The 26447-nt window shown below is 42.5% G+C and overlaps 1 protein-coding gene across 5 annotated transcripts in view; it reads right to left on the minus strand.

Moving 5' to 3' along the window:
• The window catches only part of TMEM154 (transmembrane protein 154), an 88118-nt gene that overhangs the window by 20906 nt on the left and 40765 nt on the right, over positions 1-26447 (minus strand). For 2 of the 5 annotated variants that reach the window (XM_040331908.1, XM_040331911.1), the window contains exons 3-4: positions 26336-26363; positions 18308-18393 (exon numbers count right to left, since the gene is read on the minus strand). In XM_040331908.1, the coding sequence (XP_040187842.1) occupies positions 18308-18393; positions 26336-26363 (114 nt within the window). Of the gene's footprint in view, positions 1-8371; positions 8418-18303; positions 18394-26335; positions 26364-26447 lie in introns of all 5 variants that reach the window. The other 3 variants (XM_040331912.1, XM_040331910.1, XM_040331913.1) reach the window with 3 other exon arrangements.

Below are 26447 nucleotides of genomic sequence, written 5' to 3' on the forward strand. Positions count from 1 at the left end.
TCTTCAATGTGATATTCCTAGCCTTCTGCTTGGTTGGCTCAGCCCTTTGCCATCAAAATAGCTTAAAATGCTTGTTTAAACCATATGGGGATTGACAAGCTTAAACAAACTTTTTTTTTCTAACAACACCCATAAGTATGAACTCTAAATTTACTTTTTTTACCATGTACTCTCATTAAAGTGAGAGTACATTTTTTTTTATGTCACAATGTAGAGTATAAGATTTCCTATCATCTGTGCCCAGTCTTGCCACACAGAGTTAATCCAGCTCTGAGCAATCCTCTTTTATTGTTCAGTGAAAATTAACAGACTTCCAGATAAAACCCTGTCTAAATACCAAGTGCCTTCCTCTCTCCTTGCTTTGAGTAACAGGTTATTTACATATCTAGCTTGGACATGTTTATCATATGTTATGTTAAGTTTATCATAATATGAGGTGATCCACAGGTCATTGTATATTTCCAGGATGTGTTATGTGGGGGAGGGGTGGATTTCTCACTTTTTATATTGTGGATCACCTCATATTATGATCAACATAACATAACATATGATAAACATGTCCAAGCTAGATATGTAAATAACCTGTCACTCAAAGCAAGGGGAGAGGAAAGGACTTTGGGCCAGATTCACCAAAGAGATACGACGGCGTATCTCCTGATACGCCGTTGTATATCTGTTTCTATCTATCTATGCGACTGATTCATAGAATCAGTTACGCATAGATATCCATAAGATCCGACAGGTGTAATTGTTTTACACTGTCGGATCTTAGGATGCAGTACCGCGGCCGCCGCTGGGGGGAGTTCACGTCGTAAACCAGCGTCGGGTATGCAAATTAGGAGTTACGGCGATTCCCGACAGATTTTCGCGTTCGCTACGTCGCTGCTAGTCTAGTTTCCCGTCGCAAAGTTAGTCGTCGTTTGACCTGCCCTAACTTTACTTAGCAATCGTATTGCTGTTTAAAGTATGGCCGTCGTTCCCGCGTCGAAATTTAAAATTTAGCGTCGTTTGCGTAACACGTCCGGGAATACTGAAGTACGCTACGTGCGTCGCAGTTCGAAAAAAAATGACGTCACGGCGCGCAAAGCACGATGGGAATTGCGAAACTGAGCAGTAGGTCTGGCGCGGGAGCGCGCCTAATTTAAATGGCACACGCCCATTTGAATTGGCCCGCCTTGCGCCGGAGGCCGCCGGCGTAGGTTTTCATTGCAAGTGCTCTGTGAATCAGGCACTTGCGATGAAAACTTGCGGCGGTGTAACATATCTACGATACGTTACGCCGCCGCTCACCTACGTGAATCTGGCCCTTTGTATTTAGACAGGGTTTTATCTGGAAGTCTGTTAATTTTTACTGAACAATAAAAGAGGATTGCTCAGAGCTGGATTAACTCTGTGTGGCAAGACTGGGTACAGATGATAGGAAATCTTATACTCTACATTGTGACATAAAAAAAAAGAAATTGGGGTTTACATCCACTTTAACGTTGGGAAAAAAAAACTTATTACAAACAAAACTTAACTTTTTGCATTATAACACACAATGACCAGTGTTTCCCTTTTGTAGAATGGACCTGATTTCCACGGACAATGCAAGTTTTTAGAGAACTGTCATTGAGATTTTTGCATCTAGACATGCATTTTCTAACTATGACTACATTTTTAATAAAATCCTGTTTTTGTACAAATGTTACATTCATTCATTACAATTGCCATATATCATCTTGTCTAAGAACAAGTTTAGGAAGAAAAGATGTTGGAGGTATAGTGTAGTAAATGACACTTACCTCCGTGTTCCCTTTCCAGAGATTTATTGTACAAAGTGCAATTCCCTGTCAGCTGTGCTCCCCAATCTACTGCCCTTTACAGGCAGATAATTACATGTCAACTCCATAGATGTCTATGGGGATTTCACTGATAGCCGGGTCATCACAAAGCAGCAGACAAGGGAGCACAGGTGCCACGAGCTGCACTTTGAAGGTCTCTAGATTGGCAGCACTAAATTTCTAACACACAAACAATCCAGAGATCTCTTATTCCTGGACCTGCATTAAAATTAATATTTTTAAAGAATAATATTTAAGCTTCACTTAATAAAAAGAATGCCATGAGTTTCATGGTACTATGGTACTTCTAGACAGCCTCAGTAACTAGTTTCTGTACGTTGTTTTAGCTCTGCCTTGGAAAAGTATTTTTAAATATTGATTACTGTATGTGTATGGGTGGGTGTTATGGTCCCAGGCATCACATCTAAAGATGCTAAGACAGTGGTGCCCAACCAGTGGCCCGGGGGCCACACGTGGCCCGCTGAGCCCCCTGATGTGGCCCGCGACTAGGGTTGCCACCTCATCCCTTTAAAACAGAACACATATGAATTACACAGGTTCTGAGGCTAATTTAATTTAGATAAGGCTCCACTTGAGTTCAATTACCACCTTAATCAGCCACAGAACCTGTGTAATTCATATGTGTTCTGTTTTAAAGGGATGAGGTGGCAACCCTACCCGCGACCTCCTGCTCTGGGATGGCTGGTTGGCAAGCCCAGATTGCAGGTTGCCGACCTTCCATCTGAGAGCATCAGTGTTGTAAATAAAGCCGGCGGTAGAGGAAACAATAGGCTTTTCAGAAAGTGCACCACACCTGCAAGATATAATAGACGTCTATGAAAAAGTGCAGCTAACCGCGGGAAAACCACAGGTACATTGCGCCGCATTAGACCACAGACCATCAGTATAAAAGCAGCCTTAGGCCACTTTCAAGCGATGGGTCCGACCCAATCGGACCCTCCATTCACTTCTATGGATCGGCAGATGTAAACAGACTTTTGTCCGTTTACACCTGCCTACCTCCAATTCGATCTGCTAAAAAAAACAGAAGTGGATCTGTCCCCCTTGCTCTGATTGGATCAGAGGGCCCATAGAGTAGATTGGGCTGTGTCTGCTTGGCATATGCAGACTGGACACAGACCTGTCATCTGCCCACTCCACTCATTGTGGCCCGCGACTGGTTACTAAGGGCCAGATTCACAAAAGAGATACGACGGCGTATCTCCTGATACGCCATCGTATCTCTGTTTCTATCTATGCGACTAATTCATAGAATCAGTTACGCATAGATATCCATAAGATCCGACAGGTGTAATTGTTTTACACTGTCGGATCTTAGGATGCAATACCGCGGCCGCCGCTGGGGGGAGTTTGCGTCGTAAACCAGCGTCGGGTATGCAAATTAGGAGTTACGGCGGATCCACGACGGATTTTCGCGTTCGCTACGTCGCCGCTAGTCTAGTTTCCCGTCGCAAAGTTAGTCGTTTTTTTTGGTGTCCTAACTTTAGTCAGCAAGTGTATTGCTGTCTAAAGTATGGCCGTCGTTCCCGCGTCGAAATTCAAAATTTAACGTAGTTTGCGTAAGCCGTCCGGAATATACGGAAGTACGCTACGCGCCGTTCGAAAAAATGACATCACTTCACGCAAAGCACGGCGGGAGTTAGGAAACGGAGCATGCGCAGTAGGTCCGGCGCGCGCCTAATTTAAATGTTAGCCGCCCATTGTCCAAAGACATGCTGGTAGGTAAATTGGATCTTGTCCAAATTGGCCCAGTATATATATGTATATCTGTGTGTATGACTGTGTGTCCCAAGCGTGTCGTGATCCTACGGGGTAAAATGACCGCACCAGCCAAGCAGACACTGGCTGGAAAAAGCGCCTAGAGGCGATTCAGTTCGCATGAGTAGCGCTATACAAGTCATTCATTCATTCATTCATTCGATTAGGCCCGCCTTGCGCCGGACGCATTTACGATACACCGCCGCAAGTTTCCAGGTAAGTGCTTTGTGGATCGAGCACTAAACCTGAAAACTTACGGCGGTGTAACTTAAATGGCTTAAGTTTCCAAAGGCGCAATTGTACGTGAATCTGGCCCTAAATCGCCTTCAAAAGGTTGGGCACCCCTGTGCTAAGACATGCCAGCTAAATAGCAATGTACCCCTTTAAATAAAAAATAGACAACTATGGTACTATGTCAATTATTGTCCTGTTCTGCCGTTTGCTCTCCACTAGCTTTCCTTTAATGTTTCCATTTTAACTTATAATTCATAGTCACTTAGACAACACACTACCCTAGGAACACACAACTGATTTCTCACTTTGTGCACCTTTTTGTTACATGGTTATTCGTGCAAAAACAAAACAAGAATGTGATGCTGGACTACTCGAGGCAGGATGCTGTCTGCTTTACATGCAGAATTACTAATGAATGTAAAGAACACAAAATAAAAGGCATACAATTTTATGCTTCCTGAGCTACAAAATGTCTTGTGACCTCTCTCAACAGCTTTTGCACATCCTTCCCATTATAGTTATTTTGCTGCTTGCAGGCAGCAATTACCTAGAAATGTCTAGAGGCAGTTAGACTTGGGGGGGGGGGGGGGGATCCAGTGATATTCACCCATCACATCTTCAGGTAGCCATTTGATTTAAAGTTGTGTTAATTATCTGTAATTTTTTAAAGGGGTTGTAAAGGTTTGTTTTTTATTTTCTTAATAGGTTCCTTTAACCACTTCCGTACCAGGCACTTACGCAGCTTCCTGCCCAAGCCAATTTTCTGCGCTGTCGCACTTTGAATGACAATTGCGCGGTCATGCTACACTGTGCCCAAGCAATTTTTTTTATCATTTTGTTCCCACAAATAGAGCTTTCTTTTGGTGGTATTTGATCACATCTGCGATTTTTATTTTCTGCGCAACAACTAAAAAAAGACAGAAAATTTGGGAAAAAAAATAAAGTTTTTATTTTTTTCTGTTCATTTTTTTGTAAATAAGTATGTTTTCTTTTTTAATTACGGGCACCGATGAGGTGGCACTGATGGGAACTGATAGGTGGCACTGATGGACACTGATAGGCGGCGCTGGTATGCGGCACTGATGGGCACTCATAGGCGGCACTGATGGGCACTCATAGGCGGCACTGATGGGCACATATGGGTGGCACTAATGGGTGGCACAGATAGGTGGGCACTGGGCATGGATGGGCACTGAGAAGTGGCACTGATGGAAACTGAGGGGTGGCACTGATGGACACTGAGGGGTGGCACTGATGGACACCGAGGGGTGGCACTTGTTTATTTACAATTTTTCCAATCAATGCCCATGTTGCCAGTCAGTGCCCATTTGTGGGCACTGATTGGCATCTATTGTGCATATTTTTTACATGTGGATGGCCATGGGGGAAGTACCTGGCCATCCACATGTTTCCTCCAATCCCTGGTGGTCCTGGCGGCTTTTCTGTGGTCTAGTGTGGGCAACCGAGGGGGGCTGTGCTGATAAACAATCAGCGTGAACCCCCCCTGTCAGGAGAGCCGCCGATCGTCTCTCCTCTACTCGCGTCTATGAGACGCGAGTGAGGAAGAGCCGATCAACGGCTCTTCCTGTTTACATCATGATCAGCCGTGATTGGACACAGCTGATCACGTGGTAAAGAGCCTCTGCCGGAAGCTCTTTACCGAGATCGGAGATGCAGGGTGTCAGACTGACACCCCGCACCACCGATCGGCGCGCACCGGCATGAAATCCTGCAGGACGTCAACAGACGTCCAGTCAGGATTTCACACCCACTTCCCGGACGTCAATTGTCCATTGACCGGGCGGGAAGTGGTTAAGCTAGTGCATTGTTGGTTCACTTACCTTTTCCTTCCATTTCCCTTCTAAATATTTTTTTTCTTTGTCTGAATTTCTCACTTCCTGTTTCTCCTCAGTAAGCTTGCCCCCATCATCCATGGGGCTTAGTCAGACAGAACAGCTTACTGAGGAGGAACAGGAAGTGAGAAATTCAGACAAAGAAAACAAAAACAAAAAACATTTAGAAGGGAAATCGAAGGAAAAGGTTAGCGAGCCAACAATGTACTAGCTTAAAGGAACCTATTTAGAAACTAAAAAACAAACCTTTACAACCCCTTTAAGTAATTTTATTTATAATTTAAAGGTATAATAAAGGCATTTTTTTTGTTTTGTTTAAAAATAAAAAATATGTCATACTTACCATACAAGTTGGTGGAAGCATGTGAAGGTTGATGCACCATTTGATCTATAGTTCACAGATGGATATGTTCACTATTATCACTTTTTTTTTGTACTTTTATGGACTCATGGAATTTATATGATTGTCTTTAAAGTGATATTAAAGGCTTTTATTATTTTGTTTTTAAATAACAAACATGTCATACTCACCTGCCCTGTGAAGTGGTTTTGCACAGAGCTGCCCCGATCCTCTTCTTCTCGGGTCTCCCGCAGGCGCTCCTGACCCCTCCCTCCAGCCTAGTGCCCCCATAGCAAGCAGTTTGCTATGGGAAGACCCAAGCAGGCTTGCTCCTGAGCTGCTGCTCTGTGTGTCCACTCAACCACGGAGCTCAGCCCTGCCCCGCCCCACCTCCATCCTTCTCATTGGCTCACTGGCTGTGATTGATACTAGTGAGAGCCAATGGCTACCTCTGCTGACTCAGCCAATGAGGAGGGAGAGACTCAGGAGAGCTGAGGCTCTCTTGGAACATCGCTGGACCAGGATCGGTCTCAGGTAAGTATTGGGGGCATAGAGTGCATGAAGGTTAAAAAAAACTTTAGCCTTTTTTAACCACTTTAACCCTTTCACGCCGAGCGTACGCATATATGCAACCTCGGCTTTCAAGGGGTTATACCGGGATGATGCCGGTACCGTTGTTTAGAGCCGGCGATTGGCTATCCAGACATAACAACCGATGCGGCTGAAAGCCGGAGGAGCGGGAGGGGACATTTCCCCCCCCCCTCCCGCCACCTCTCACCACTATTTACTCGGCGTAACATCATCTTTCCCATTGTGCAAAAAAATTGGGCAAACTTTACGTTTTCATTTTTTTAAAATTTATGAAAGTTAATTTTTCCCAAAAAGTTGCGTTTAAAACACCGCCGCACAAATACTGTGTGACATAAAATATTGCAACAATCGCCTTTTTTATTCTCTAGATTCTCTGCTAAAAAAATATATATAATGTTTGGGGGTTCTAAGTAATTTTCTAGCAAAAAATACGGATTTTAACTTGTATACACCAAATGTCATAAATAGGCTTAGGCATGAAAGGGTTAATCCCTAAAAATAGCTATAATTTTTAGCTGGTGTGAAAATAAATAACACTTAGATATGTTTAATGTGTATTAAAGCTATATTTGAAAAACAGAAACTGAATCATACTATTTAATTATAATGTTTATTTTATCCATAGTTGTCTAATAAATAAAGTTTATATAGAATTTTTTTATATAATGTGGCAAGGAAAGGTGAGTTAAGAACCAAGGCCCAGATTCACAAAGGAGATACAACGGAGTATCTCAGATACTCCGTCGTATCTCTCAGAGTATCTATGTGGCTGATTCATAGAATCAGTTACGCATAGATATCCCTAAGATCCGACAGGTGTAATTGTTTTACACTGTCGGATCTTAGGATGCAGTACCGCGGCCGCCGCTGGGAGGAGTTTGCGTCGTAAACCAGCGTCGGGTATGCAAATTAGGAGTTACGGCGATCCACGACGGTTTTTCGCGTTCGCTACGTCGCCGCTAGTCTAGTTTTCCGTCGCAAATTTAGTCGTCGTTTTGGGTGCCTTAACTTTAGACATCAAATGTATTGTTGTCTAAAGTATGGCTGTCGTTCCCGCGTCGAAATTTAAAATTTGACGTCGTTTGCGTAACACGTCCGGGAATACGGAAGTACGCTACGCACGCCGCCGATCGCAAAAATTACGTCAGTTCGCGCAAAGCACGGCGGGAATTTAGAAACGGAGCATGCGCAGTAGGTCCGGCGCGCGCCTAATTTAAATTGTACCCGCCCATTCGATTTGGACCGCCTTGCGCCGGACGTATTTACGATACACCGCCGCAAGTTTCCAGGTAAGTGCTTTGTGGATCGGGCACTAAAACTGAAAACTTGCGGCGGTGTAACGTAAACGGCTTACGTTACACGGGCGCAATTGTACCTGAATCTGGCCCCTAGTCCAGTCAGGTGGGTTCAGGCTAGAAGCCTAGCTTGTTCCTAATGCCAATTTAGCACCTTACTAATATAGTCCCTATAAAGTCAAGAGCCCTATAATGGAAAATGCAAATAAAAGAGTAAACAGACAAGACAAAAGCTGCAAAGGGAGACATTGCTAAAGACCGATTGGCTGTAGGCAACCAATGTGACATCTGCCACTCTGCCAGTCAATCTGAGCAAGATTTTAGATATGCATGCACATCTAAAGGGATTCTAATGTGCCATAACCATCAATGATATCTTCATCTCAGATTATTTTAAGGGCATGTCTGTTTTGAGACATAGCCATCTAGTGGTAGCCAATTGTAAATGCATGTTACCTTGTGTTGAACTTATTTTCCTCTTCTAGAGTGGACAAGCGATGTTCTGTAATTAAATTTAAAAAAATTTAAACTCCGGCAGACAGAGAAGTAGAAATATGCTAAGTACGCTGTAAGCATAGAGATTGCTTATACTCAAATCTGTGAATGAAACAAACTAAAATATACAGTGAGTTAACCAGAATTGCATCTAGTTTATTATTATTTCATACACTGAAAAGGTGGGTCCAGGCCAGAGGAGCAAGGATCGAAAATTTGATATCCTGCTTCTGCTTTCCTGCTATACATACTTATTTATTAGAATTCTACAGTTTTGCAAGCTTTTGGTAAGCACTAGTAGCTTTACAGAAAATTCCTATCACAAAGATGTCTATAGTAATATGAAAGTTTATATACTGACATTCCAGAGGACATTTCTACGCTTATATTTATCAGAAATGCGTTAAAAAGATAATTAGTCTTGGGGTGCTTCCGGATACTATAGACAAATACACGAAGACGTTCCTGCATGAGACCTTGTTCTCGGTGCGGAAGGTCATTGCTCGGAGCTGGATGCGACCCGTACCCCCTAGACTTGTGGAGTGGAAGGTGGAGGTCAATAATAATCTTCATGTACATTAACAGGGAATGCCCGACCAAATATGATAAAATTTGGGACCGTTGGTTACAGGACCCTGATACTTGTACGTGAGGCACCACAGGTCTATGTTGCCAGATGGGTGGCCTACACCTGGCTGGGGACTCCGATGCGGGTCTGGAGTACCTGCATGGTGGGCACTAGACTGCTCTCTTTGTTTGCCCTGTGCATTGTAAAATGTCTCTTTGTTGGCCATGACACCGGCTTTGTACTGTTGGTATTCTGAATGCTGCACACCCTTATATCATCATTGACACTTTAGATGTATGTAATGACATGTATGCACTCTCTGTTACAATAAAGTTGTTTGGGAAGGGGAAGAAAAGGGAGAAGAAGAAAAAAAAAAAAAAGAACACTCCACTACCGAATCCGGCTATGTTAAATGTCACATTTTTCATGCTAAAATTCATGTACAAATGCTAGTATGATTGTACGACTGTTACTTTTGATTATATATAAAACTTTGTTTCGAAAAAAAAAAAAATTAGTCAGATAAGTTATATTCATACAAAACCGTTTACCAAACCTCTCCCCTTGCCCTGCTTATCAAATTTTGGAACAAAGATGCAAGTGTGCTTTGATATTGCTGCGCATATACCAGATCAGCCAGGGATCAGCCATTAAGAACAATGGTCACCTCTGTCTCCAGCTTGGTGCATGTTTCCAGAATGTAAACTTTCTCCATGTAAACTATTTTCAGACTATGCTAAAAGATATATACACCGCCTGGCCTTGAACAGGTTGCAAAAAGTTTGATTTGTCTGTGGTCTGTGCATGCATCTCTTGTATGATAACTAAGGTGGACAGAGAATATTGTACTTTGTATGAACGTACATCTACTGCTTAGAAGGACAGATTATAGTGGAATTAACCTGCAAACATAAAGTTCCTCTGCTTGTACAGGAAAGCAGTAAATACCTTGTGGTTAGGTTAGGTGGTCAATAAATAATGGACGGTAACTGGGGTCAAATAATCTTTTGAGGTCTCTGTAAAGAACCACATCAATCCCTAATCTTGAATGTGAAGTGGCTAGTTGTGACACTAGTGTTACCCAGGGGTAAATGGTCAACTCTCAGTGAGAGCTGCTATGAGTTGTATCTATTTACTATGTTATTACTAGACTTTTTAACCAGCTGCTTTGTGTTTAGTGTCTGTGACTATTCACTGTTGCCCTACTGGGAAAGATATACTGTACATATGTGTTAGAGAGCCTATCAAAAGACCCACCTCGAACTCTGTTGGAGAGCCACTGAGTACGTCCCTCTTAAACTATGTTGTAGAGCTTGTGAGTACACCCCCACTTAAACTCTGTTAAAGAGCCAGTTCATTCACCTCACTGTGACCATTCACTGTTGCCCTACTGGACAAGATATTCATATGTGTTAGAGATCCAGTCAGAAGGCCCACCTCAAACTCTGTTGGAGAGCCACTGAGTACGTCCCCCTCAAACTCTGTTGGAGAGCCACTGAGTACGTCCCCCTCAAACTCTGTTGGAGAGCCACTGAGTACGTCCCCCTCAAACTCTGTTGGAGACCCAGTGGCCCGGATTCAGATACATTTACGTATCTTTCGGCGGGCGTAACGTATCTCATATACATTACGCCGCCGTAACTTAGGGCGCAAGTTCCGTATTCAGAAAGAACTTGCGCCCTAAGTTACGGCGGCGTAGTGTAAATGTGTCGGTGTAAGCCCGCCTAATTCAAATGTGGATGATGTGGGCGTGTTTTATTTACATTTTTGTGACCCCACGTATTTGACGTTTTTTTTTACGAACGGCGCATGCGCCGTCCGTGAACATTTCCAAGTGCGCATGCTGCAAATTACGCCGCAAACTGTCAATGCTTCCGACGTGAACGTAACTTACGTACAGCCCTATTCGCGAACGACTTCCGCAAACGACTTACGCAAACAACGTAAAATACGACGCTGTTTGGTCGTTTCCGACGTCCATACTTAACATGATTTACCCCTGCTTTATTAAGGGTAACTTTACACCGGAAAAAGCCTTACGTAAACGACGTAAAAAAATGCGCCGGGTAGTCGTACGTTTCTGAATCGCCGTATCTACCTAATTTGCATATTCCTCGCATAAATCTACGGAAGCGCCACCTAGCGGCCAGCGTAAATATGCAGCCTAAGATACGATGGTGTAAGAGAATTACGCCGGTCGGATCCTAGGGAAATCTATGCGTAACTGATTCTACGAATCAGTCGCATAGATAGAAACCCCGCACACTCAAGAGTTACGACGGCGTATCCGGAGATACGCCGTCGTAACTCCTATCTGAATCCGGGCCCCAGTGAGTACACAGGAGAGCCAATGAGTACACAAACCTCAAAGTCTGTTTGAGAGTCAGTGAGTAGAGCCACCTCAAATTCCGTTGAAGAGCAAATAAATAAACCCACTTCAAATTCTGTTTGAGAGCCAATGAGTGAACCCACTTTAAACTCTGTAGGAGAGCCAATGAGTACATTAAATAGAATCCTATTTAAAGTGGTTCTAAAGGCTCAAGGTTTTTTACCTTCATGCATCCCATGCCAGAAGCGCCAGCAAGGGACCCAAGAAGAGGAGGATTGGGGAAGGTGAATATGAAAGTCTTTAATATCACTTTAACCACTTCCCGCCCGGCGGGTTTTTACGGCCACAGTGTGGCTCTTAATTGCAGGGAGGCCGTCTATATACCATAATATCGCAATCCTGACAAAATTCGCAGATCGCCGCCATTACTAGTAAAAAAAAATAATTAAAAAAATGTCAGAATTCTATCCCCTATTTTGTAGCCACTATAACTTTTGCGCAAACCAAGCACTATACGATTATTGATATATTTTTTTTTTTTTACCAAAAATATGTAGAATACATATCAGCCTAAACTGAGAAAAAAAATTGTTTCTTTTTTTAAAATGGGATATTTATTATAGCAGAAGGTAAAAAATATTGTGTTTTGTTTTCAAAATTGTCGCTCTATTTTTGTTTATAGCGCAAAAACTGCAGAGGTGATCAAATACCACCAAAAGAAAGCTCTTTTTGTGGGAAAAAAGGACGTAAATTTTGTTTGGGAGGCACGTCGCACGACAACGCAATTTTAATTTACGCAGTGCTGAAAGCTGAAATTTTGCCTGGGCAGGAAGGGGGTATATGTGCCAAGTAAGCAAGTGGTTAAGTGTGTTTAGCGATTGCATCCTCATAGAGACAATCATATAAATTCAATAAAGAATAATTCCTTGTAATGACAATTCAATTATAAATTTAAGAAATCATTAATCTATAAAATATGATAATAGTGAACATATTCGTTTGTGAGCTTTAGATCCAATGGTGCATCAACCTTCACATGCTTCCACCAACTTGTGCTTGCACCATCAATATGCACTTACCAGATTAACAGACCTCTCTGTACAAAGATCAAATCACGTTAATCAAATAAATCCTCAAGGCTGGTGGCTCAGAAGAACTTTGCTGCATTTGGAAAACATCAACCTTCATCTTGCAAATTGTGAGTATATTTTTAATTTTTTGATAAACGGATCAGATTTTACTACACTATGGGGCTTGTTTCCCTTCCATTTCACTGAATGGCATATGGGGAATACTGGAAACATAAAAAAGTTTGCCTCGTCTTGACAGTAGTCCACCTTTGTATGAAAGTTGGTGTTTTCCAAATGCAGTAAGGTACTTCTGAGCCGCCAGCTTTGAGGATTTATTTGCTTAACATGATTTGACCTTGCTACAGTGGGGTCTGTTAATCTGGTAAACGCATATTCATGGTGGAGGTGTTAGCGGCACAAGTTGATGGAAGCAAATGAAGGCATCATTGGATCTATAGTTCACAGATGGATATGTGCACTATTATCACTTTTTATGCATTTATAATTTATTGAGTTTATATTATTGTCATTATGAGGATATAATAGGGCAAAGGAATTCTATTTATTTTGTACCAAGGTTTAAGGTATTTGTGAATGCAGCTGTTGTTTTTGTGGTCAGGGATTTGTGTGATACAAAGTATAGAACTTTAGCACCTAGCTCAATTTTCTAAGTTCTTTTAACATCAACTTCAAACTCTGTTGGAGAGCCAATGAGTACGTTCACCTTAATCTCTGTTGGAGAGCCAATGCGTACGTCCACCTCAAACTCTGTTGGAGAACCAATGAGTACGTCCACCTCAAACTCTGTTGGAGAGCCACTGAGTACGTCCACCTCAATCTCTATTAGAGAGCCAATGCGTACATCCACCTCAGTCTCTATTTGAGAGCCAATGAGTACGTTCACTTCAAACTCTGTTGGAGAGCCAATGCGTACGTCTACCTCAAACTCTGTTAGAGAGCTACTGAGTACATCCACCTCAGACACTGTTGAGTGTCAAAGAACTCATTATTTTGCATTTTCTGCATTATATCAAACCATAATGAGGACAGTATTCATAAGAATATTATTGTCCTGTATTATGATTATTTTAAAGCGGGAGTTCACCCGAAAAAAATTTTTAACATTAGATTGATGCTCATTTTGTCAAGGGGAATCGGGTAGTTTTTTTAAAATCGAAGAAGCACTTACAGTTTTAGAGAGCGATCTTCTCCGCCGCTTCCGGGTATGGTCTTCGGGACTGGGCGTTCCTATTTGATTGACAGGCTTCCGACAGGCTTCCAACGGTCGCATACATCGCGTCACGAGTAGCCGAAAGAAGCCGAACGTCGGGGCGACTCTATACAGCGCCTGCGCACCGATGTTCGGCTACTTTCGGAAAATCGTGACGCGATGTATGCGACCGTCGGGAGCCTGTCGGAAGCCTGTCAATCAAATAGGAATGCCCAGTCCCGCAGCCCATACCCGGAAGCGGCGGAGAAGATCGCTCTCTAAAATGGTAAGTACTGCTTCGATTTAAAAAAAAACTACCCGATTCCCCTTGACAAAATGAGCATCAATCTAAGGTTAAAAATTAACTTTTCGGGTGAACCTCCACTTTAAGTACTTTAATTTAGTCTTTATTAAACATTTTCTAAAATACATGTTTGGGAGGTTGTGAACAACCTGAAAATTACATAATGCAGGGGTTGATAAGCTGGGGGGTTTGGGGACTCCAGGTCTATATGGTAGAAATTCATGAAGAATTTGGTATATAAAGAAGAAATACCTAGCTGCAGTCTGCATCCAGTGTAGCACAAATGTGATAAACTGCATCATTTAATAAGCTTAATGAGTTGTATACAGATGACAGATGTATTTTAATTACCCCTAACATGATTGTAATGTGTATGAACATTCATTTACAAGATAGATATATTGGAAATGTGTTTTGTTTTTTTCTTCTGAGATTCAGGTTATGAATCACCAGGAGCCACTAAGTGCTAAAGTTCTATGAGCAATAACTTGCCATAAAGAAAAGTACTTGCAGCACACCATGTTGTCCTATTATCTGACAAAGCAGAATTACAGGCCTCTGGAGAGATAGACAGTATAAAAGCACATACCTAAGAGACAAAAATGAAAATAATGTATCCATAGGAATCAATGTGGAGGATGAGAAGAATAGAGCACTCTGAGAAGACATGAAAACAGCACATACCCGGCCTGGTACATAAAGACCAGGTAGAATTTGTGCAGATGCGTGAAGCCCTGGACAATACGATTCAGACTCTGAATTTAGTCCATTTGGTGGCCTCATCCCGAACCCCATGTGTCTTTCTAGGGACAGATGCAGAAAAAGCTTTTGATCGCATAAATTGCAATTTATGTTCCTGGTATTGAGACACATGGGGTTCGGTAATAAGATGTTACAATGGATTTTGAGTGATTATACCCACCCGACTGCCCAGGTCAAAGTGAATGGAGTACTTGTTGTAATATTAATATAGATGGGTAGGTATTTAAAATATTATGTTTTATATATATATATATATATATATATATATATATATATATATATATATATATATATATATATATATATATATATATATTGTATGAGTCCAGCATATACAGGCCAGATTTCAAGGTTACACATCAAAAGGTGTTTGCCGACCAAATCTTGTGGCCAAACGACACATATCAAAAAGGTACAGAGGACCGTTTGATGTGTTAATCTTATCTAAGATGACCTAGGTGTGTGAGAAGGCCTGGTAAGGAAGGAAGTATTTATTGATGGTAATTAGACTTGAGGGAAGTTTTCATTCAATGAAACAGTTGATTGACCTGAAGGAACCCCTCCCTTTTGAGTGTGAGACCATAATTTGAGACACTCAAGCTGGTATTCAGGTAGTGTAGTCTTGTCACTATGATGAATATTGCACAGGTCTAGGAAAAGATGGGATTCTGAAATACTCTGTTGGATCTTTGTATCGTCTGTGGACTTTGGACTTTGTATGTTATTGGAAGTTAATTAAATTTGCGTTCTCTGGAGAGCCTGGTGTGAGTTGCTGCGAAACAACTTAATTTATGGTCATACTAACATCTAAAATATTAATTATCTGACCGGACTACTGGGCACTATACATACACCATACTAGATCACTACATTTATTGGACAAATTAGATCACTACAGTACTGTCCCCTTTTTTTAAGTTATCGAATGGGACAAGACAGGGGTGTCCGTTATCCCCACCTTTATTTGCTTTGTCGGTGGAGCCCCTATTGAGTAGGATCCGATTGAATCCAGATATTAGGGGGGTGTCTGTTGGAGGTACAGAATATAAGATTTCAGCATACGCGGACGATATGATGTATAATCTGACCAACCCAATGGTATCCCTCCCTAATCTGCTTCAAGAATTGGAGACATATGGGAAGTTAGCAAATTTTAAGATTAATTACCTAAAGTCTGAAGCGATGGGAGTGGCAATTCCCAAGGGAGAACTGAAAACTTTGAAATCTAACTATAAATTTAAATGGACAGACACAGCTTTGACGTACTTGGGGACCTCCATCCCGGCAGGTCGAACACAAGTATATAAGCTTAATTTTTTACCATTGTTAGCCAGGGTGTGGATCCTCCTGGATGGATGGCAGAAGGGGTTCCATTCCTGGTTAGGGAGGTGTAACATTATTAAAATGAATATCTTACCGAAATGTCTGTACCTTTTTCAGACACTCCCCATCGCTATACCTAAAACATTTTTTAAACAGGCACAATCTTTGTAGCAGATTCATATGGGCAAATAAACATCCAAGAGTTAAGGGATGCACATTGTCATTATCTAAATGAGACGGAGGTATGTCAGCCCCAGACATTTATAGATACTATCAGGCGGCTTTATTGGGCCGTCTGATCGACTGGAGTAGACATAGTGAAGAGAAAATATGGCCAGGGCTGGAGCAGGCTCAGTGTGGTAGTATGCTCCAGCGAGCAGTATGGTGTTATAGGGAGCTCCCGAAAGATATGAAGAGGCACCTGTTAATAGGCCCTACTCTTCAGATGGGATATGGTTTATTTGCGAAGGGAAAATTATTAACATTAGATTCACCTCTTTTCCCCATATTGGGGAACCCACAGTTTATACCAGGATTAATGAAGGGACGTTTTAGTAAACTGGTAGAACAGGGGCTGTTTCAAGCCTCTCATTTTGTGAAGGCGGGAGTATGGCCTATGATTCAGGAGATGATAACAGGAGGCACACCCTATCACTTGGATTTTTGGAGGGCAATGCAACTGAGGCATTTGTTTAATACGTTGAATTTACCGAGCAGATATGAGCGAAAGTTAACAAAGTTTGAGGAGTATTGTAACGGGAGCGGAATGCTTCAACACACTGTCCAAAATTAGCGAATTGTTGAATACCCCCGCCAAGGATTTTCGATTACCTTCCTTTAACAGATGGGAGGTGGAGCTGGGCAGGACCTTTACAGAGGAGCAAAAGAATAAGATACTACGAAATGTATTTGAGTCCTCAGTCTGTGTAAGGATGCAAGAGATGAATTTTAAAATTTTATCTCAGTGGTACAGTTTTAAATAGATGTTATTCAGATATACCAGATAGATGTTGGCGGTGTTGGAGAAAAGGAGGGACATTAATACACATATTCTGGACATGTCCCAAAATACAAGGCTTCTGGAAGGAGGTGCGGGAAATAGCACAAAATTTTAGCGAGGAGGAGTTACCAGGGGAGTGGACATTTTACCTGTTAGGCCTCGTACACACGGACGGACTGTCCGATGAAAACGGTCCGCCAGACCGTTTTCATCAGACATGTCCGCTGCCGGATTTTGGTCTGATGGTTGAACACACCATCAAACCAAAATCCCCAGGACGATGACGTTTGCGACCCTGGAAGGTCAATGCTTCCACGCATGCGTCGAATCACTTTGACGCATGCAAGGGCTTTCGGCCGAGCGGACATGTCCGGTAAGTCGTACAGACGACCGAACATGTCCGATGGACAGGCTTCCAGCGGACATGTTTCTTAGCATGCTAAGAAACATTTGTCGGCTGGAAACCTGTCCGATCCGCCGGAAAATTGTCCGGTCGGACGTACAGACGACCGAACATGTCCGCTGAAACTGGTCTGCGGACCATTTTCAGCAGACATGTTCGATCGTGTGTACGAGGCCTTACAGGAATTGGATATCTCGGTCAGACGGTATAAAAAGTCTGTAGTCAGTCATCTCTTGAATGCAGCAAGAGCCTGCATCCCAGTTATGTGGAAGCAGACCCAGCCTCTGTCAGTAGGGATGTGGCTTAAATAAGTAGAACATCTGAATAGGATAGAGGATTTGGTCTGGATCTCTCGGCAGAAACGGGGGGTCTATATGGAGACATGGGCAGAATGGAATCGTTTTAAATATTCAGAGGAGGGGAAAACTCTCATAGAAGTAAACTGAATAGAGGAGGAAGTGGAACCTGGGGGTGCGGAGGAGAGGGAGCGGTTGCCTGGGGGTTTCCCTTTTTTTGGGGGGGGGGGAAGGGGGGATAAGGGGTAAAAAGGCTAACTGAAACAGAATGAGATAGATTAAGAGAGGGGTAGAAATCCCCCCCCCCCCCCGGCTCGAGGACAAGAGGAGTCCTTGAGGGGAGGGGGACTAGATATCTAAATGTTTAAATGTGTGTATTGGGTAATCTTAAGGATTAGGAATTTGAGTAATATAAACAGGAATGGGCCAAGGACAGTCAATAATATGAAGAATTAAGAGACTGCAGAGGGTAGGGGACGATATATGATGAAAGGAAGGTATAAACTGAACCTCTGATGTTGTCATTGGTATACACCTGTAATGTTTGTTCATCTTTTTCTGTTCTCTGTTTGTTTTAAAATCAAATAAAATAAAAAAATAAAAAAAAAGGTTGAAATGTAAGACATACATACTATTTTTCTTTATGTTGTTCATCCATTTGTCTAGATCTTCCATCTCGATTTCCATTACTGATGGGGTATCTTCTTCAAAGATAGGGCTGGGACATGGAAATAAATAAAAAATGTGTTGATTCTGAATAATTCATAGAAATCCACACAGGTCTTGAAATGATTTAGTTGTATGTCTTATCAACTGTAGATACTGCCTCAAGCAGAGGAAAAGATGCTCATACGAGGAACTACAAGAGAAGAACCTTTAGCTGTACATGTGAAGATATATAAAGAGATGACCTTTTTTTTTTCCTGAATTTACAAAATCCATGTGGTATTGTAATGAAATACAGATTGACATGTCAAGGGACGCAGCTATTATTTAGTGAGCAAATCACATGAGCACCCCATAGGCTATGGACCATAATTCTGGCTTAACTTCTCACTCGCAAAGAAAGGATTTGGAGAGTTGGAGAGACAATTCCGGCTTGGATGATTATTATTACATCTAATTTTTATGTCCTAATGTTAGCTATGTAGATTATGTTATGTTTCTGCTTCTTAAAAAATAACCGAAAGCAAGTACAAAATGGAGTATATTGCAGTTTACCGATCCTTATATTCGGTGCATTAGTTTTCTTTCTTAGGATAAGAAAATTTTCAGCAAGTATAGAAAATGCCTGTTGATCTTGCCTGAATTTCAATGTGCTTGGAACTTCCTGTGCAATGAACTGTTTATCTTAAAGGGGTTGTAAAGGTTTGTTTATTATTTTTTAAATAGGTTCCTTTAACCACTTGAGGACCACCGCACGACGATATACGTCAACAAAATGGCACGGCTGGGCAAAGGGGCGTACATATACATCCCCTTTAAGAGCCCAGCCGTGGGGCACGCTCGCGACCCGGTCCTCTCCTCCGTGACCGTCCCCGCGAGAACAGCGGACCCGATTGCCGCCGGTGTCCCGCGATCGGGTCACAGAGAGGAAGAACGGGGAGAGGTAAGTGTAAACAAACCTCTCCCCGTGCTTCCTTTTTTTTATAGGTAAATTTTATTTATTTTCAGTACACAATATACAACAAAAAACAAACACATACATGGAGCGAACATCGCCCATTTCATTACAAACAACTGTTAGCTGGTAAACATTTGAGATATGCATAGCAACCAAAAAATTCTATGTCAATTTGCCCAATAAGGACCAAGGGGCAGATTTCAAGGAGCAGGTGGTACGGTGCTCTCAGAGATAACCCAAGGGCCCCAAACCTTTAAGATTTTTTTCGGGCACCCTCTAGCCTCATATGTCAGCTTGTATAGCGGTATAGCATGGTTAATGGTAGTAAGCCAAAAGGCTATGGTGGGTGAGGATTGAGACTTCCAATGGAAGGTTATCGATTTCTTAGCATAGAACAATACTATCCGCAAAAAGGTTTGCATATTCTTAGATATACTATCATCATCATTATAGCCCAGTAAACACCTCAGGTGATTACATATATTGGGTAACTGTGTTAGGGAGCTAATGAAGGCTGTGACCTTTGACCAGAACTTTCTAATCAGAGCACAGTCCTACATCAAGTGAAAAAATGTGCCATCAGCCATGCCGCATCGGGAGCATAATGCAGAGGGTAATCTATTTAGTTTGAACAGTAAGCATGGTGTAAAGTAGGATCTGTATAGCAATTTAGTCTGTATCACCTTGTCACAGGAAGAAATGACAGAGGGGATCTGAAGGGGAAGAACATCCTGCCAGATGTCCTCCGTCAGCTCAGGGATGTCAGCTCTCCAGCTATTGGCCACACTGCTAAGCCTATGAGTTGTGGAGTGTAGAAGGGACCCATAGTATGTGGAAACTAGTTTGGTGTGAGAGGAGTCAGTCAGTAATTGTCCCAGCGGTGAGAGTTGAACAACTATACTTTGGAGGCCGAACTGCGTTGCTGCAGTATGGCGTATCTGCAGATAAAGGAAGTAGGCTGTGCGGGCTAGATTATAGTCTCGACGAAATTCCTCAAAAGGACGAAACATGCTGTCCGAGAACACATGCATAATGATTTTCACCCCCCCCCCGTTTTGACCAATATCCCCCATCAGATCTGCGGAAGAATTCTGGTAGATTCGGATTCCCCCATAGTGGGGTGTTTGGCGAGTACATATTACTGTCAGTGGAGGACTGTAGTTTAGTGAGTCTAAAAATCCGTAGAGTCTCCCTGTGCTTCCTAGTGTGGCTGTCACTGATCGTATGTTCCCTGTGTTAGCGCACAGCCATGCCCCCCCCCCCACAGTAAGAACACTCCCTTTAGGGCACACTTAACCCCTACAGCGCCCCCTCCTGGTTAACCCCTTCACTGCCAGTGTCATTTTCACAGTAATCAGTGCATTTTTATAGCACTTTTCGCTGTGAAAATTACAATGGTCCCAAAATAGTGTCAAAAGTGTCCGATGTGTCCGCCATAATGTTGCAGTCACGGAAAAAATCACTGAGCGCCACCATTACTAGTAAAAAAAAAAATTATTAATAGAAATGCTATAAAACAATACCCTATTTTGTGACTTTTGCGCAAAGTAATCAATAAACGCTTATTGCGATTTTTTTAACCAAAAATATGTAGAAGAATACGTATCGGCCTAAACTGAGGAAAAAAAAGTTTTTATATATTTTTGGGGGATATTTATTATAGCAAAAAGTAAAAAATATTATTTTTTTTTTCAAAATTGTTACTCTTTTTTTGTTTATAGCGCAAAAAATAAAAACCGCAGAGGTGATCAAATACCATCAAAAGAAAGCTCTATTTTTGGAAAAAAGGACGCCAATTTTGTTTGGGAGCCACGTCACACGACCACGCAATTGTCAGTTAAAGCGACGCAGTGCCGAATCGCAAAAAGGGGCCAGGTCCTTTACCTGCATAATGGTCCGGGTCTTAAGTGGTTAAGCTAGTGCATTGTTGGTTTACTTACCTGTTCCTTCGATTTAAATGTTTTTTTTCTTTGTCTGAATTTCTCACTTCCTGTAAGCTTGTCAATATCATCCGAGCTGTTCTGGCTGAGGGTTATTCAGCGTGCTCGCCAGGGCTCAAGTCCTGCGGGAACGCGTGGGAACGGAGTTCCTGCACCTTTTTCACAGCAGGAACTCGGTTCCCTTTGCAGGACTAGAGCAGCCAAGCCGCCCGTGCCAATCCTTCACTAAGCGGCGATGCCCAGCTTGAGTCACTGTCAGGGGCAGGCAAACCTTAGTAATCCTTTATGTTATCGCGGGATTTAGAAAAAACATGCGTTTAGTAATTATGCATATGAGCGTATCATTTATTTTTTTTGGTGGGGGAGTGGATCTTGGGTGGGAGTTCCCTCACTTTTTTCCCCAGGACTTGACCCCTGGTGCTCGCCCCCTCTCTTGGGACTACACCCCTGCTGGGAGATGCTGTGAAAGTTAACAGCGTCTCCCGGCAGGGATGTAGTCCCAAGGGAGGGGGCGAGCACACTGACTAACCCCCAGCCAGAACGGCTCAGATGATGGGGGCAAGCTTACTGAGGAGGAACAGGAAGTGAGAGATTCAGACAAAGAAAAAAAACATTTAGAAGGGAAATTGAAGGAAAAGGTAAGTAAACGAACAATACACTAGCTTAAAGGAACCTATTTAGAAAATAAAAAACTAACCTTTAACAACCACTTTAAGCAATATTATCAATTTCCCCACTTATTTTTTTGTGATCCACAAAAAGCCTACTCCCTATATAATACAAATAAGTAGAGAAGAAGGTGTTCCATAGTCCTAACACTAATTGTCTTAGGCTAACAAAGCTGCTCCACAATAGAAACAGTACAGCAGTACAGTGATTGTTATCACCATGGCACAGGAAGGGGGCTACCGGCAAGAGCATCAGGTGACGATAAAGAAAAAGGTCTAAGGATTGCTAATCTGTAATATATTTTTGTTATTGGATTTATATACACTGTATTACCAAAAGTATTGGGACGTCTGCCTGTATACACACGTGTAATTTAATGGCATCCCAGTCTTAGTCCGTAAGGTTCAATATTTGGTTGACCCATCCTTTGTAGCTATAACAGCATCAACTCTTCTGGGAAGGCTATCCACAAGGTTTAGCAGTGTTTCTATGGGAATGTTTGACCATTCTTCCAAAGACACATTCTCTGCTCTAATTCATCCCAAAGGTGTTCTATCAGGTTGAGGTCAGTCAAGTTCCTGCACCCCAAACACGCTCATCCATGTCTTTATGGACCTTGTTTGTGCACAGGTGCTCTGTCATGTTGGAACAGGAAGTGGCCATCCCCAAACTGTTCCCACAAAGTTGGGAGCATGAGTCCAAAATGTCTCGGTATGTTGACGCCTTAAGAGTTCCCTTCACTGGAACTAAGTGACCAAACCTAACCCCTGAAAAACAACCCCACACTATAACCCCCCCTCCATCAAATGATTTGGACCAGCGCACAAAGCAAGGTCCATAAAGATGTGCATGAGTGAGTTTGGGGTGGAGAAACTTTACTGGCCTGCACAGAGTTCTGACCTCAACTCGACAGAACACCTTTGGGATGAATTAGTGAATGGAGACTGTGAGTCAGGCCTTCTAGTCCACATCAGTGCCTGACCTCACAAATGAGCTTCTGGAAGAATGGTCAAACATTCCCATAGACACACTACTAAACCTTGTGGACAGCCTTCCCAGAAGAGTTGAAGCTTTTATAGCTGCAAAGGGTGGGCCAACTCAATATTCAACCCCATGGACGAAGACTGGGAAGTCATTAAAGTTCATGTATGGGTAAAGGCAAGCATCCCAATACTTTTGGTAATATAGTGTACAAATATCCACACAGTTTCAACAAAACTTTCCATATTCTGTGTAATATATTTATAGCCTAAGACAGTGATGGTGAACCTTGGTACCCCAGATGTTTTGGAACTATATTTCCCATGATGCTCATGTGCTCTGCGGTGTAGATGAGCATCATGGGAAATTAAGTTCCAAAACACCTGGGGTGCCAAGGTTCGCAATCAATGGCCTAAGATCTTAAGTGCCATCTAGTGGCAAAAATACCACATTATGAGGTATTTTTAAAACTTACATATTACACCAAATATGGCAAGTTTTGTTGGCGCTGAACGATTGTTTGTCGCATTTTGTTAATTGTTTAATGCTGTCACAATTATCTGTCAGAGGATTGTTTTATAGAATGTTGCATTTCTGTATTTACAAAATTTACTGCACTGAAGAAACTGTAAAGACATTTTATTCAATGGTCATCCAGGGCATGATTTCAAGCCAATGTTTATTGTGCATGTATTTTGCCTTCCCTGGTTTCTCCTTTCCCCCCTCATCAACATACTTTGTTTTTATTATATCTTTTTTTTATATGATGTTGTCACCAGATCCCTGTGCTTCTCTATGTAATGCAGGCAGATCATGGGAGGGTCTAGCTAGCTCCCTGGAAACACTACAGCACCCTGTTTCAGGATGCTGGCTCTTCGGAAGAGTTTTGCAGATATCATAAGGCCTTAATGGGTGAATGCCAGTGTGGAGGAGTAGGTGATCCTAGGCAGGCTGTTCTTGCATTTTGATTTCCCTAGGTTGAGCCTCCATGATTGAAAAAACTGAAATATAATAAATGAAAGGGGCGGGCCTGGGAGAATAAGGCCCCATTTCTTATATGACATATGATGGCAGGTGTTTGGCATATGTGCAATTTATTGTTCTATACACATAAGGCATCCCATTAGTTTCAATGGGCTGCCCTATGCATAACCAACACAACAAAGTAGCTCATGCACTTCTTTTAGCTTGAAGCTTTGTGCATTTTTTAGCAGCACATTTTGCTGTGTTTGTAAGGAAAAAAGACATGTGTCTGCTTGCGCCGTTTGGGGTGCAATTAACAACGAATAGCATTACAGACATGTAAATTTGCTACTTTGGCACATTTGTTACACATTGGGTAGCATGGAAAGATGCACAGGTGCAAATAAGGCCTAAAATAACTGATCAGACAAAAATGTCTGTTCACGCTCCACTAGGTGTGAACGGGGCCTAGAGAAAAGTAGGAGGGAATCCCTAATGCGGCACATCCACTTTGTGTGATGCTGATAGAGACCAGGGCTCAAGTCCTGTGGGAACGCGTGGGAACGGAGTTCCTGCACTTTTTTCACAGCAGGAACGCCGTTCCCTTTGCAGGACTAGAGCAGCCGAGCCGCCCGAGCCAATCCTTCACTAAGCGGCGATGCCCAGCTCAAGTCACTGTCAGGGGCAGGCGAACCTTAGTAATCCTTTGTTACTGGCCGCTTCCTGTATATGGATTCATCATGTAGTGTGCGGGTATTCCGTCACTTCCTCGATGCCGCAATGGCTCCTGGGAGCTTTTGTCATTGTTCCCAGGAGACATTGCGGAGGTCTGCCACGAGTTATCGCGGGATTTAGAAAGAACTTGCTTCTTTCTAATTATGCATATGAGCGTATCATTTTATTTTTTTGGTGGGGGAGTGGATCTTGGGTAGGAGTTCCCACACTTTTTTCCCCAGGACTTGACCCCCGATAGAGACAGGGCTGGACTGGGACAGAAATTTGGCCCTGGACTTCATCCAGACTGGTCCACATTGACAGGTCTCTCCCATGGCAGCCGGGCAACTCCCACACCCCCTTCCCCAGCCACCCAAGCCCCCTCTCCCTCTTCACTAGCCACTAGCCGTTCTACTTTTATTAGAGTAGAACGGCTGGTACTGGTCCTCTTATAGGCAGTACCAGTGGGGAAGCTAGACATTATTTAACCCGGGGCAAACAATCAGTTCCGTGCCCCCCTTATGGGACAAGATTAGGCAGAAGTGAGAAACTCCCAGGCCATAGCTGTTGAGTCAGCTGTCTGTCCCGTCCCCCCTCTGCTCCTCTGTCGTCCCCCTGCTCCTCTGGTCCTCCCCCTGCTTCTCTGTTCCCCCCAGGTGAACGCTGCGGGGAGGGAGAGGAGGTGAGCGCTGTAGGAAGGGAGAGACAGAGGAGCAGAGGGGGGTGGCATTCCGCTGTCACTGAAGCCGGCCCACTGAGCCATCGGCCCACTGAGCTGTCGGCCCACCGGGAAACTCCCTGTAGTCCCAATGGCCAGTCCATCCCTGGATAGAGACAACCTCTGCCTGGCATCCCGCCAGGCCACGTCACCAATGCATTTCACTTTGCCTCCCTGCCCGCTCCAGAGCTTAGTCATGGGGATGGAGATCCTATGTGTGTGAGGCAGTATAAAAGCATCATTGGCAGTCACTAATAAGGGCTGGCAGGTGCATGTAATTGATCATCCTGGGCTGTGAAGTGGGGATGATGGAATTGAATGTGGAAAAAAGTAAAAAAAAGCAAAAGGAATAAGGATGTGCGGGGAGTGAAAAAATGTAAAGTGAAAATCAATATAAGGCTGGAAAGTTGTAAAAATAAACAATGTGAATGAGCGATAATGATGAATGGTGCAAAATATACAAAAACCTGGGAGGATTAAAACCGTAGTGAGAATGGGGGTAAAAATATAAATATATAAACTTAAAATAAAATATAAAAAATAAAAGTGAATGTTTAGAATAAAAAATGTAGAAAACAGATATAGATATAAATGTGAAAGATATAATAAAAGATACATTTAAAAATAAGAATGTAAAGAGAAACAATAGAAGAAATGAAGGTGTATAAAGAAAGCCATAGCAGCATTTATATAAAAAAATTAATAACACTACATTTAAAATGCATGATACAGGAAGTACCCCCCCAGGAAAAAACATAAAAAACACATAAAACGTAAAAGCATGAAACACACATGAAATGTCCACTTGTCGTGTGGAGCAGCCCAGTGTTGGTAAAACAATCATTTGTATATAAGGTAAACGCCATAAACAAAGTACAACAGAAGGGAGAGGCTATGCTGAGCATGACTGGAACCTGACACAAAACCTCTGGGCAAAGGAACAATTCCTGTTCTGTCTTGTAAAATACAAAAGGGTGGAGGACATAACACACAGGGAGTGCATTTACAGAGAGCCAATCCTTCCAACATATAACACACAAATCTTATTCACCTTTTAATATCTTCTTTTGGTGGGTCATCTGGAAATAGAAAAACATTTTTTTTTAGAAAAGATAACATTCAAAAAATCTGAAACATAGAATAGTGATGGCAGAAATAGAACC

This window comes from Rana temporaria, chromosome 1, assembly GCF_905171775.1.
Source record: "Rana temporaria chromosome 1, aRanTem1.1, whole genome shotgun sequence".
In the NCBI taxonomy this organism is placed as follows: Eukaryota; Metazoa; Chordata; class Amphibia; order Anura; family Ranidae; genus Rana; species Rana temporaria.